Consider the following 15634-nt stretch of genomic DNA (forward strand, 5'->3'; position numbering starts at 1 on the left):
TTTAATACTTTGATATTTATTGAAAGCATTTACGAGTAGAAAAAGATTCACCGAGTGAAATTTTCAAAATTAAAATATATTTAACTAAGCAGTATTTAACTACCGTAATGAATATTGCATAAAGGTCTATCGAGACTAAGACATTTTTTAAAATAAAAAAGTAATTACTAGGAATATCAAAAAATGCTTCGGTGGAAAGATGTATTTTATCATAAGGAATACAAAAACTATTGAAAATAAATTTTATACCGTGTAGATTTTTTTAGAATTAATTTTTATAGAATAAAAGCAAAGGGGGACAACTCTTCAAAAAAAGGAAAGGTCACTAATTAGGACACATTCCACTCTTACATATTGACACTCAAAAGGAAAATGTTGTCCAATTATACTGAGTATTAAGCCCATACATATCTATCTGTGCACCCAGATTCTTTGAATCTGAGGCAATTATGGATCGGATGCCTTAATTAAAAATCTTCTTCTCAAAAACCAATCGACCAGAAAAGCTGTAACTTGTGTGAAAGCAGCCATAGGTAGTGTAGATTCAAGTTTGTTCAAATCATCCTTCTAGAGGATAGGGTGGGGCCACAATACGCATTATTCATATGTGCTTTTGTACTTATATGCAAGCATTTTGACATGTCGTGGCGATATTGAATTAATATGTGTTTTATTATAGGAAATATACTTTAATATCCTGTACATTGTATACTTGTAGAAATAAGCAGTATGCATTTTGTGTGCATTATGAATGAAACTATGAATATAACAAATAATTGAATATTAAAGGCCTGTTTTTACCAAAATTTCACATTTTTTGGCCCTTAGAGCTAAGGTATTGATAATTTGAGATTCCTCTGACTCTTGAACACACCCACATTTTCATGAATGTATGTTTTTCAAACATCAATAAATAAAAGCTGGTTAACAGTTAGAGGAGTCTCAGATTAGGGTTTAGACTTCAAAATTAAGCTATTTAAGCTTAAAATCCAAACATGTGACCCTGACATGTCAATCTAAGGGCTATGGTTTTCAGGTGACTGTCAAGGCCTGTGGGCCTCTTGTTTAAAACTCTTAGTCATTGGTTTGCAGAGGGAATTCTTTATGTATGAGTTTATATATGTAAGAGTCACAATTTGTGTAAGCTATTTTCACCCGTAAGACACTATCTGGTTAAATGGTAAAATATTGAATTTCAAAATGACTAGTATATTCTTTATATGTTGTTTTTAGTTAATTCACCAGCATACAATATTTATGTACTAGTAATACAATTTAAATACAGTAGTGTTGTGTCTATTTCTCTTTCATTCCATGTTTCCTTTATCTAAAAATTTAATTATCCTTTGTTGGCAGGGACATTTCGGATCTGTAAAGCGGGGCACTTACACTCTCAAAGGAAAAGACATTCCCATTGCAGTTAAAGTCTTTCAAGCCATGCAGAGAGATATGATCGAGAAGGAGATGTTCAAAGAAGTGGATGTTCTAGGAGCTCTAGATAACCCTCATATTGTCAAGTTACATGGATTTACCAAAAAACCTGGTAAAGATTTCAATTATTAAATAAATAATATCTAAATGTGTGTTGTGATTTTTGTTTGTTTTTATTTTTTGAAGGGACAGGAAAGGGTTTTAGGGGGGAAGATTTATAATTTTCCTACAAGTTTCAATTTTTTTCCAAAAAGTCATCCTTATAAGTCTATATATATTTGTTTTTTTAATATCTTTTAAAGCTAGTGACTCTAATATATATTGTATACAAATACATGATTTTGTATACCGTACATTAGAAATTTATTTTAAACAGATATAATGATGATTATGGAGTATGTTGAAAATGGATCGCTGAAGAACTACCTAGACCAGACAAGGACCAGTGGTGGCCGGGTACCAGAATCTAGACTGATTGCCATAGTGATAGATATTGTCAAGGTAAATTGTCTGGAATAGTGCTACTTAAAACTTGTCCATGGTATCAGGCCTCTTAATCATTTTCCTTTCCTAAAGACAAATAAACATGGTATTTATTCCTTGCCTCTATATCATGACATTCTTTCTTTTAAGGGAAATCAAGGTAACTTCAGGTCCGCTTCTTTTTTCTCAAGAACATGAGCAGTGACATAGATATTTTAAAAAATAAATAAAATCCACCCACACATCCTTCATATTTTTTGCAAATCAGGATGAAAATCAAAATATTGATGTTAATGTGGCCCAAGGTTGAACCAAGTTTCTAAACCTAAGGTCATAGCTGAATGATGTTAAAAGTCCTTGTCTGGATAATATATTCTCTTCCCTTGGTCCAATTTGACTCATACTTCACCCACAGAGTGCCTTTAGATATAGGGTATGCAGTGACCTTGAACCAAGCTTTTAGGTCTAAGGTTATGGTCATGGCTGAATTATGTGAAAAAATCCTTGTCCAGATCATATACTCTCTCCCTATGGTCCAATCTGGCTCATACTTCACCCACAGAGTGCCTTTGGGTAAAGTTTTTAGATTTTAGGTTAAGGTCATAGTGTAATTATGTGAAAAATCCTTGTCTGGATCATATAATCCCTCCTTTAATCCAATCTGACTCTTACTTTATCCACAAAATGCCTTTGGTCAAAGATTGAATGAAGTTTCAAGGTTTAGGGTCAAGGTCATATCACCACATTTAAAAAAAGATTTTGCCAGTTGAAAGCATACAGTACCCGCAACGTTATTTTTTACAAGATAAACGATAGGATAGGATTCACGCACGATAGGATAGCATTAACGCACGATAGAACAATATACACGCACGATAGGAAAGGATTAACGCACGATAGAACAGTATACACGCACGATAGGATAGGATTGATACACGATAGGAAAGGATAAACGATGTTCATGATAAACGTATAATTGCTTTAAACGATTTACACGAATAATCTGTTAGTGGCATAAACGATGTTCATGATAAACGTATAATTGCTTTAAACGATTTACACAAATAATCTGTTAGTGGCAGAAATTGAGAAAGAACACGCACGAATAAAGATTTACGTGGAAATTTTATTTAATAACAATTGCTGAGTTGTTAATCATCGCTGCATTATTTGTAGAATGTATAAAAATGACCAGTTAATTTTTTTCACTGAAATTATGAGCTTAAATAATCAAAAAATCTTCTGAATTGTTATCATTGTTTTCAATTCCGAACACCCTAGCCGATCGCCGCGAATATTTCAGCCCGAGATCAAATTACACGGAAAATAGCGGGTTCAATGATAAAAATCAAACTCTTGTTTAAATAAATATAAAATCTGTCATAATACATTTCTTTCTGTGTAAGAAAATGATGCATTAAAAACGAATTATATTACATGCAAGTTAAATAAATAATTCCGCAGGTTCACAGACTGCGTATGATTTGCTAACATTCAATTTGTTTTCATTACCACACACCCTAGCCGATTGCCGAGAACATTTCAGCCCAAAATCAACTATCACACAGAAAATAACGGGTTCAACTCTGGTTTTAATTAAATATAAATGATATCATAAATACCGGTACTTTTGTCTCTGTAAAACATGTTGCATAAAACACACATTATAATTATTGCATAAAAGTTAATGTTTACGCAAGTATACACTCGCGTGCGATTTGATATATTCGATATACAGGTAAATTTGTTACGTTGTTCCTAAGAACTTCAATAGTTTACATTAAGTTTTAATTATAAATGCTTACAGATATGATTTACATGTAATATTGGTTAATTTTGATCTAACAAATTAAGAAATTAGTATCATAATAGAATGCAGGAAAGGATTTTGCAATTCTTGTTCAATAAATTTTCGTATACGGCGCACTGAGCGAATTGCAGCTTTGAAATACATATTTTATTTAAGGCACGAAACGATTAACACGATAAGATAAACGGGAAAACTGTTAAAATTAACGATAAACCTGATAGGATTAACGCAAGATAGGATAGCATTAACGCACGATAGAACAGTATACACGCACGATAGGATAGCATTAACGCACGTTAGAACAGTATACACGCACGATAGGATAGGATTGATACACGATACGATAGGATAGGATTGTAAAAAATAACGTTGCGGGTACTGTACATTCTCTCCCCTTAGCCCTATCTGGCTCCCATCACTTAAACAGATCTTTTGGGTAAAGAGCATGCAGTGACCTTGGACCATGTTCTTTTGCCAGTTGTGAAGGTTGTAGCATATCTCTTTAAATTTATCTTTTGACCTGGATTAAAATGAAAGAAATCAATGCCTGTAGGTAAGGGGTTTCCAATAAGCTTGAATTAAAGTTTTATGCTAACTGGAAAGTTTCTGGTACTAAAGTTATAGGTTAATCAAAGCATAGTCTTCATAAATGCTTTTCATCCATTAAAATTTAAAGTCTTCTAGTTAGAATCCAATAGGGTAGCATAATAGTGTTTGATTCATCTACTTATCTGAAAGTCACTTGAAAAACAGAAGCTTTACCCTGTGGCATCTTAAAACATTCTGTAAAGTTCATAACTTGTCTGAAATCTATAACACTAAATTTGCAGGGCATGGAGTACCTGTCAGAAGTCAAGGTCCTTCACTGTGACCTTGCAGCCAGAAACATTCTGCTGACCAAGGATTACATGGCAAAGATTGCTGATTTCGGTCTCTCCAAACTGATGACAGGAGACAAAGACTACTACACAAGGAAGGGTCAGGACTTCATACCGCTGATGTGGTACGTTAGGTGGCGAGTTCAAATGATTGATTAAGAAGGAAAAGAAGTCAGAGGCTTATACAGTAAAACTTGGTTATAGCGAAGTCTTAGGGACCAATGGATTTACTTCGTTATATCCGTAATTCGTTATATCCATATAACAAATTTGTAAAATTAACTATAGCGAATTCACTATATACATATTTCCTTCAACCAGACTACAATTTTGCTAATTTGAGACTTAGAATGAAATAACATTCTTTTGATACCTTTAAAAGTTGGATTGTAAATTGAAGAATTTATGCTAAATTAAATTCATTCGAACTATTTGATAAAATGGTAGTGCAAACTTTTTTAACTGCAAACAAAATCGTTATAAAAGTGTAAAATTTCGTTATTATTCACGTCTGCGGGATTTTATAATCAGTTCGCTGTATCTGATATATCCGAATTTGTTATAACCGTAAAATTTGGCAAAGATTTCTTAAGAATTTTACAGGGGACACCCAAAAATCTTCGCTATATCCGAGAATTCACTATAAACGTGTTCTTACTAAACAAGTTTTACTGTATACAGATTAAAGAAATAGCTAAGGGTAAGAAAAGAGAATGATGACAAACAGTTCATCTTTTACATGTTTATGCAGCTTTAATGTCTACAAGCACATTTACATGTAACTCATTTGAATAACTGAAGTAATTTTGTTCTTATTTTGAAGGTGTGCTCCAGAGGTCATTGATAAAACAAAGTATTCATCCAAGACAGATGTGTGGAGCTTCGGTGTTGTATTGTGGGAGTGTTTCAGTCAGGGCCAAACACCAAAGATCTTTGATGTGGGAGACAAGGAACTTCGGAAAGTGACCTACTATTACTTGGAGAAAGGGGGACGCCTTACAAAACCCAGTGGTTGTCATGACGAGGTGTATGACCTGATGCAGAAGTGCTGGGAATGGGAGGCAGATAAACGACCCCCGTTCAATCAAATCTTTGTTAGGTGTCTGTAAGTATATCTATCAAAGTATTTCTACATTTATATATACAGATAGAAGATATCTATATTGTGTGATTTTTTTATTTACTTATTCAAGGAGTTGAAATGGTGTATTTATTTGCCAGGCTTACCAAGGGAATATAAATACCTTTTTATAAAATAGGATAAAGCGCAAATATAAAATATTCAACTGTAGATGTTCTACATAGCTTATAGGAATTGATTTGTTTAGAGCTTTAATTTTAAGACAGCCACTAAAATGACACAAATTGATTCTTAACTCACCTGATATGAAGGTTCAGGTGAGCGTTTTTATTCACCTGTTGTCTGGCATCTGTCGGTCCGTCTTTTCACATTTTTTACTTCTTCTCTAAAACCCTATCTTTAAACTTTTTACATTTTCAACTTCTTCTCCAGAACCACTGGGCCGATTTCAACCAGACTTGACACAAAGCATCATTGGGTGAAGGGGATTCAAGTTTGTGAAAATAAAGGCCCACGCTCTTTTTCAAGGGGAGATACTAAGGATTTATTGAAATTTTGTTTATATTTTTCAAAAATCTTCTCAAAAACCATTCGGCCAGAAAAGCTGAAACTGTAGATTTAAGTTTGTTCAAATCATGGTCACCAGGGGTATGGTGACAATGGGGGGGGGGTCCAAGTTTTACTGAGGAATATATAGAGTAAATCTTTAAAAATCCTCTTCTCAGAAACTGATCAGCCAGGAAAGCTGAAACTTGTGTGAAAGCATCCTCAGATAGTGTAGATTTAAGTTTGTTCAAATCATGGTCACCGGAGGTAGGGTTGGGCCACAATGGAGGGGGGGGGGGTCAAACTTTTACATAGGATTATGTAGTGTAAATCTTTTAAAATCTTCTTCTCAAAAACCATTTAGCCAGAAAAGCTGTAACTTGTGTGGAAGCATCCTCAGATAGTGTAGATTCAAGTTTAAATTTGTTCAAGGTCCCCGAGGGTAAGGTGGGGCCACAATAGGGTGTCACAGTTTTATATAGGAATATAAAGAGTAATTTTTTTAAAAATCTTCTTCTCAGAAACCAATCAGCCAGGAAAGCTGAAACTTGTGTGGAAGCTTCTTTGGGTAGTGTAGATTTAAATTTGTTCAAATCATGACCCCCAGAGGTAGGGTGGGGCCACAATGGGGATCAATTTTTTACTTAGCAATATATAATGTAAATCTTTTAAAATCTTCTTCTCAGAAACTAATCAGCCAGGAAAGCTGTATCTTGTGTGGAAGCATCCTCATGTCATAATCCCTGGGAGTAGTATGGGGTCACAACATGGGGGGAGGCAAAAAAAATACATACTAGGGATATAAATAGAAACATTTTTTAAATATCTTTTTTCTAAAAACCCCTTGCCTAGAAGAGCTGTTACTTTACTGAAGGCAACCTTAGATAATGTAGATTCAATTCTTTCAAATCAAAATCTGGAGGAGTATGGTGGGGTCACATTGGGGATCCAATTTTACAAAGAAAAACATTTTATTGTTCACAAAAACTGAAATGTTATAATATATGGTTTTACTTATATGCAAGCATTTTGACACAGCTGATTCTTTAAGATTGTTTAGACTTTGGCCCCTGGAAAATTCTTGGGCCTCACAAGGGGTTCAGAGTTTGATCCCATATATAAACAATTGTTTAAGATCTTTTTAAGGACTCCAATGCTCAACAGGTGATATGACTATAAAATCATCCTGTTAGAAAAGGGACTTGATTAAAAACATAAGAATTTCCAGGGTGAAAAAAATGTGGGTTTTTTTGTATACAGGATCTACATGTATTATAATACAGTGTCCAGATAGTTTGTATTATGACTCCGTTAAGCTGATCTTATTATACCTATTGTTCCTCTGGTGAGTGATATGGCCCATGGGCCTCTTGTTTGTAGTACCGTATACACCATATATACGCATCAGACAAATATGTATACATAAACCTAAAAAATATACACTGTAAAACAATGTTACTGAAACAGTGAATCCATTGTATGTTAGATATGCCAATCAAAGGTGAAAGCAGATTGTTTATAGATATTTCTCTGGTACAGTTTTATAGAGTCTTAGGCAAAATCTTTAACAATTCCTTACGCACAACTTTACGGTTATAGGGAATTCTGATGTTTTAAAGGAATTTATAGATATAGTAAAATAGATTTTGAGTTCCAATATTAGAGCTGAAAAATAACAAGATTTAAAACATTTATAACAAATTTCTTTGAAATATTTAAAGTACATAATCATTATAGCAATTGACATATAAGTTTGAATGAATTTCTTTAACATGGATCCTTAAATTTCAATATTATTAATCTGGATATCGAAATAATGTATTTTTAAGCATTAATCTTATTTAGTCTTTTTTGAATAAATAATGATATTTATAGCTAATTTGCTATAACTATTATAACGAATTTGTTCTAAGGATGAAATAAAATACTGTATAGTATATATCAATGATTTTAATTTTCAAATGACAGTCATTTTCATTTTTTAAATCAACAGTTGCAGTTAAAGGGGCATGTTCACAATTTTGGTCAAAATTATTTTTCCAATTTTAATGTTTACAATGTTTCAGTTAAGCATTATTAATGGGCAACCAAAATTTGAGTGTCATTCATTGAGAAATAAACGAGTTACAGAGCTATGTAAACAAAGCCTTTGTTTTCATTTTGAATGTGGATCGAGGTAAAAATCCCAGTTTTAGACCTAAAATGAATGTGTTAAACATTGGGAATTGTTTATTTATGCTTAAAATGAATAAGAATTAAGATAGAAAAACCAGCCTGAAAAAGATTTTTTACATACCAGGTAGTTGCATTTTGAACCTATATGTAAACAAAAACAGGGCAGGAGCCTTGTTTACATTAGAAAGAATTGCGAGTCCTGTATCTTGCTTATAACTCTAAGACTGACTCTCAAATTTCATTTGATCATTAGAAATGCATTCCTAAATCACTGTAAGCAATAAAAACAGAAAAATAGAAGTTGACCAAAATCATGACTTATAAAGAGACAGCAATGCATGTATCTTTATGTTTTGTAAATTTTATTTTTCAGACAATTGCAAGAAATGCTCGGCAAAGCGTGAACTGTGAATTAAAATGACATCTGTCATTATAGCTGGAATAGATAATAAATTGATCTCGAGTGTCATACTCACAGTGTCTTGTATGTGGGAGCTATGAAAACCTTACATTTCAATTCAACTGGACATGTACATACATGCACACCCTTGTTTGTAGTATTGGATTAACATACAAGTAGGATGCAGATGTTGGAATTTTAAAGCTTTGTGATTACCAGGATACATATATAATGGCAGACAGATTAGTGGATGTTTTATATGTTATTGGGAGAAACCAATGAGACACTGAGATATGCCACTGTGTATATGCAAGTACATGCACAACAAATTGTATAGGTATACTATCGTGTTGTAGTAAAAAAAGATATCAGGACTCTATCTATAACTTGGTTATTTTAGTATGATCATGCAATTCCATCGAAAAAAGTTATACTGTCATGTATAACAAAGAACTGATAAGATGGCAAGTACAGTGATTTGGCAGGCTGTTGAAGTGAATATTTATGTAAATACCTTTTTCCTCCCTTAATGTAAATATGCTCCAACATGAAAACCTTTCCATATACAGTATATTGGGATAAAACAGGATTTAAATGTTTAAACTGTTAGGAAAATTGTTATGTTACAGTATCTGTTTATTGTTGTATCACTTCAGTTGATAGGGTAGCATGCATGATCCAACATTTCTCATTTTCTCATATCAAAAACTATAAATATTCACAAACATCTTGTATAAACAGTAAAACAAGCTAGCCTTATAAGGAAGTGGCAGGGATGGGTGATTTTATTTTATAATATGTGTAATTTTGTTATATACATTAAGTTTACAACATGTAATATAGTCACGGGGAATAAAAATAACTTCGCTGTAAGCTTCAATTCATTATAAGCGTGTTTGCTATAACCGTGTTTTACTGTTCATGATTTTTTTAAATTTTATCTTTGTCACTAGTCAGTAATGGTGATGATTTTTTTATGGTATCAGTGCATATACTAAAAGGAGTTTTCTGCTTTTTATGGAGATTTTATTTAAAAATCATTTAACATCGCTATAAGTAGACACAATTTTCTTGTGAAAGGCTGCAGGATTTATGTATGTAAGTTTGAATTCTCTCTTACTAAAAATTATACAGAGAGTCAGTTTTATTGGTATGGTAATTGTTGACACAACAATGGGGGATCTGCTATATATGGTACATGTTTATATTATTGTGGGATTTATTTGTATTTTCTAACAGCACTCTGTCATTAAGAAGCTTATAAGGAAGAGGGTGATGTGGTGTCTATTTACATGTATACACTCATTATAAATATCATGTTGTAGCTAGCTACAATTCATGTTGTACATGTAGCTAACTACGATTCATGTTGTAGCTACATGTAGCTATGATTCATGTTGTAGCTAGCTACGATTCATGTTGTGGTTGGCTTTATTATATTATGGTTATTGTTATGTTCATGCATTGCATCTTAAAAATATTCTATGCATTAATGATTACATTTTAAATTTATAAATTGTTATTGCCTCTCAAGTAAAATGCAAAGCAACTTTTGGAAGCATTTATGCATTAATTAAAACTCTGTATGTGTAACAGAAGGATTTACATGTATATATTTTTATGTTTTTTGTACAGGTGTTACATTAAAAATTTAAAATCAAAGATTTCTAAACTTATCTTTAACATATGGGGTATTGCTGGAACCCCAAACGTTAGCATAGAGTGCAAGATGATGGCCTAACTGTGCTAGATTTTTGCATTTTATTGTCAGTTTTATGTACAAAATAATATTGGACTTTCTATGCTGGAAAAGCTTTCGGATGTTATCAAGTTGTTCTCTCGGAACTGAAGAATAACATGTACCATTCAGGCACAAAGCATCGTTTTCGTAAGTTTTGGGGGAGTTTCTATTCAGCATATACATGTACTAGTACTTGAGCGAGTGTAACAAGGTGAGCATCCCCCTGAATTCACCATTTACATATATATATTTACATTCAATTTATTTTTTGCTTGTAAAGTGTGTTGAAAGCTACGGCAGTTATAACACTGTAACGCACACAGGGTACTCAAAGGTTAAAATGACGAGTTTAATTATAAAAGCGCGTTACAACCAGAATTAAATTTTATATATAATTTAATTCTGGTTGTAACGCGCTTTCCGATTGGCTAAAAAATTATTTTATATCGTATAAAGAATGCTGCCTACGTCAAGAATAAATCTTAAAATTTAAATTTTAAATTTTACACCATTTACATATATATATTGGTTAGTTGTAAAACATCTGAAAATGAAAATGAAAGTGCTTATGTTTTACTCGGACTTTGTGATTTTATTCATTTCAGTTTTCTATATTTTATCTGACCACTGTGACTATATATATATATATATATATATATATATATATATATATATATATATATATATATATATATATATATATATATATATATTATTACTTATTAGGTTTGTTACTGACTGTTTAAAGAAATTTGTGGGGTCGGTAAAGTCCGCCTCGCCTTCTATGGACTTTACCGACCCCACAAATTTCTTTAAACAGTCAGTAACAAACCTAATAAGTGTTTTGTTTTGTCGAGGACCTAAAGTTTGATATGTAAACAAACGTTTGTGTAGAAAATCAGTGCAAATAACGTTACGTCCGCCATGTTGCGCTATAAATTTTGACGCTTGCCTTTTAAAGAAATTTGTAAGGCAGCCACGTGACGCTTTTCATCCAATGACGTCGCGACATTCTAGTCCGAGGCAAAACAAATATATATATATATATATATATATATATATATATATATATATATATATATATATTATATAAGGAATGAATTCAATATTTATTTGTTTTATACGATATAAAATGGTTTGGGGCAGTTTACGCTTTATAAACCGCTTAGACTTGTGTGTAGACTTTGGCTCCTGGACAATTCTTGGGCATCACAAGGGGTTCAGAGTTTGATGTAGGTTTATATCCCATATACATAAACAATTGTTTAGGATTTTTTTGAGAACTGCAATGCTCATCATGTGTTATGAGTATAAAATTATCCTGTTAGTAATTATCCTGGGATTAATGATAATAAGAATAAGAACACCCAATGGGTAAAATAAATTTTTATTTGCACGTATTATACATCATTGTCCAGATAGTTTGTATTATGATTCCATTAAGCCTATTTCATCATACCTATTGTTGATCAGGTGAGCGATGTGGCCCATGGGCCTCTTGTTTACAATGCTTTAGTAAAGCATTTCTGATGATCATTCAAAGCGTCAGTCATAGAGTTATACATGTAAGTGGGATACAGAGATAAGAAAAACTTTGCTTTGTAAACAGGTTTAAGTGACAAATGCACGGAACTTTTTATTTATTTTCAAAACTAATCGGCAGATAGAAAACTCAGTTGGAAAAAGATTTTTTTACGGTATAAGATATGATCTAAAAATATGACATTGTACGTTTGTCGTTTAAATGAATTGACAGTCCTCGTACGCCTCTGTCCCCTGTAGATTACCCTCATCGCCCCCAACTGGGACTTTTATTTCTTTTTATATAAAACAATGTTCGGAGTAACTCCCCCCCCCACCACCACCACCACCTCCCCACCATTTAAAAAAAAAAAATTTTTTTTGGGGGGGGGGGGGTTGTGGAAATTTTTTGCATGCAATAATTATGAATTAAAATGCATATTTTACCTGTAAAGGTTATATGCTTTAAGTTACAATTTCCATGACACCTTAATTAGACAATGACAAAAATATGGAGCATAGACCCAATTTATAAAATAATGGGCAATGAAGTTCTAAAACAAAAGATTTTGGAACGTACATGTATATGTATAAAGCAGTTTAAAACAATATATTCATGAATAAATGTTATGTTAAATATACATCGTTTGAAATGATTATCAGATTTGTTAAATATTTTAATTTTTCAGTAACTTATCCATCCTATTATAATCATTTTACGCGTATAACCCCCCCCCCCCCCCCCCCCCGACTTGTTCATTTGAAGTACAAAGGCGCCTCGGTAGAAAATTCCCGTCACAAGTTATCGCTCTTTCGGTATTGCAAAACACCACATAACTTTTTACCAATACAACATGTACAAGATAAAATTGATTTCCTGTACCTAAATAAAAGTCATGATATAATAATTTCTTGCATTATTATAAGGGTTTCTATAGAAAAACAACCAAACGAGATTTTTTTTTCGAATACTCAGAAAGAAAAAAAATATGTCCGAGAATAAAAATATCCCAACATTTTAGAATTTTTTTAATTGAATAGTTGAGAGAAAGGGGTGGGTTCATACCTTAAATAAACACAATCTCATCTTTACCTTTTAGCTCACCTAAGCCAAACTTTGCACAAAGCACCCTAAGGCAAAGGGGATTCAAAGTTCTGAAAATTAAGGACCACGCCCTTTTTCAAGGGGAGTTAATTAGGAATTATTGAAAATTTTAATAAATCTTCTTCTCAAGAATCATTTCGCCAGGAAAGCTGAAACTTGTGTGGAAGCATGCTCGGGTAGTGTAGAATGATTCAAAGCTATGAAAATCATAATCCCCGGGGGTATGGTGGAGCTATAATAGGGGGTCGAATTTTACATAGAAGTATATAGAGTAAATATTTAAAAATCTTCTTCTTATAAACTAATTAGCCAGGAAAGCTAAAACTTGTATGGAGGCATCTTCAGGTAATGTACATTCCAAATCGTGAAAATCATGACCCCGGGGGGTAGGGTGGGGCCGCAATGGGGTCGAATCTTTTCATAGGAATATATAGAGTAAATCTTTAAAAATCTTTTTCTAAGAAATTTATAAGCCGAGTGATTCTTTTAAATTGTGTATACTTTGGCCCCCGAACAATTCTTATGGGTCACAAGAGTTTGATGTAGGTTTTATGTTCTAATTCGTTACACTCAACCGAACATAAATAATTTATAAAATAAATAAACACAGTGTGTAGGTACAGAAGCGCTCTCAAGAGTGCAGTTTATTAGAATAAAGTTATACACAAATATTTTCAGTTCTCCTCAGTTCTCTACAATAATGAGAAAAGTTGTTAATTACAATAAAATGATACACGAAAACAAGTAGGGTGGGTGGGTGGGGGCCACGTCTAACTGCACGAAGAGAGAGCCTTCGAATGGCGCTAATTTCTTTATTCACTTAACACGAGAAGTCGCGCCTCTCTAATTTAAATACCTGTATAACAGGTGAAATACTTATTATAGAAACCAATCAAATTTGGTTTCCGGTATAAATATAAATAAACAAAAACACGTGTTCGATAGACACACGTGTCATCATACCTTTAATAAATACATATACATAAACAATTGTTTAGGATCTTTTTGAGAACTGCAATGCTCAACATGTGTTATTATTATAAAATTATCCTGTTAGAAAAGGGAGTAATGATAATAGGAATAAGAATATCAAAGGGGAAAATGGATTTTTATTTATACAGGATCTACATGTATACAACATTGTCCAGATAGTTTGTATTATGATTCCATTAAGCTAATTTTATCGTACCTATTGTTCCTCAGGTGAGTGATGTGGCCAATGGGCCTCTTACTTTTGAACATTTTCCTGGAATATAATATTTGACTCTCCAATATGATATAATAAACTAGCATTATTTCTACCAATTTTTTGTCAATTTAATAGTTATCACTTCGATCATTTGACGAATTTACAGTATTTTTATGTGTTCATCTGCATTGTTTGCGTTAGTAATATAAGTCATCACATTTTGACCAGGGTTTGATCCACCCCTCTGCTCGATCCGTAAACATGTACAAATTCCACTTTTCTATAATCACTTTGCGAATTGCAACCAAACTTAGCATAACTCATACACTGAACCAAGGTTTTAAGAGTCCACCCATATAATATATTTATTACTATATGAAATAAACACATCCATTTGTTTTGCCGTCGGGGTGACTGAATTCCACTTAACTTTTAAATAGTTAAGAACGATGCATTGACCTTGACCACTGGTTGCGACCTGAGATCTTGACCTTTGCTAAAGACCACAAACACTTCCGGTTTGGTTGACTTTTGCTCAGAGCTTTAATAATTTTGGATTGTTTTAAGTTGCCAATGGAAATGACGTTTCACTTACGGAAGAGAAAAATTATATCAAAATGATGTCTCCTTCCAATTGCTTTATATTTGAAACAATGTCGAGGACAATAAAACCCAGCAATTTCAAAGTGAGTACACTCTTTTGTAGTTCTACCAATGCAGACACCAATATTCCAACAGGCTCTGGCTGTTCTCTCAATGATCATTATGGTCAATCATGTTAGGGTTTTTTTTTCTTTTTTTTAACTATCACCAAAGACAGTCGATCACAAAAATAATGGGGAAAATCAGAATTCATTTACTATGTAATCACTGTAAACTGTCCGTCTTTTCAACATAATTTGTTCAGAACATTCCTCTCCCCTTGGCCCAGAGATTGGGCGATTCTTTACCCACATAATACCTTTGGGTAAAAGTCGTGCAGGGACTTTGAACAAAGTTTTTTGATTGTCAATGAACAAGTAATGTCAGACCTCTGTAGCTAATTTCCCTTGGCACTGTCTCTCAAACTTGGCGAAAAGAGAGTAGTTTATGGTTAGTGGATGAACAATGACCATAAAATAAGTTTCTTTCTACGTCAAAAGTTAAGGGCATAGAATATCTCTTTGAAATCTAGTTATGGACTAGAATTTCTCTCACCTTGGCCCAATCTTGTACATATTTTTCTATCAGATCGCCTGTAGACAAGTGGTTTGTAGTTATCTTAAATCAAGAGT

General features: G+C 32.9%; 1 protein-coding gene across 2 annotated transcripts in view; it reads left to right on the forward strand.

The window, feature by feature from the left end:
• Positions 1-10466, forward strand: part of LOC117684253 (tyrosine-protein kinase JAK2) — a 53431-nt gene extending 42965 nt beyond the window's left edge. For both annotated transcript variants that reach the window (XM_066083901.1, XM_066083900.1), the window contains 5 exons: positions 1357-1543; positions 1808-1932; positions 4555-4727; positions 5426-5707; positions 8778-10466. In XM_066083901.1, the coding sequence (XP_065939973.1) occupies positions 1357-1543; positions 1808-1932; positions 4555-4727; positions 5426-5707; positions 8778-8808 (798 nt within the window). In that variant the 3' untranslated portion in view covers positions 8809-10466. The remainder of the gene's footprint in view (positions 1-1356; positions 1544-1807; positions 1933-4554; positions 4728-5425; positions 5708-8777) is intronic.
• The last annotated feature ends 5168 nt before the right edge of the window (positions 10467-15634 follow it).

Source organism: Magallana gigas, chromosome 5 (assembly GCF_963853765.1).
Source record: "Magallana gigas chromosome 5, xbMagGiga1.1, whole genome shotgun sequence".
Taxonomy (NCBI): Eukaryota; Metazoa; Mollusca; class Bivalvia; order Ostreida; family Ostreidae; genus Magallana; species Magallana gigas.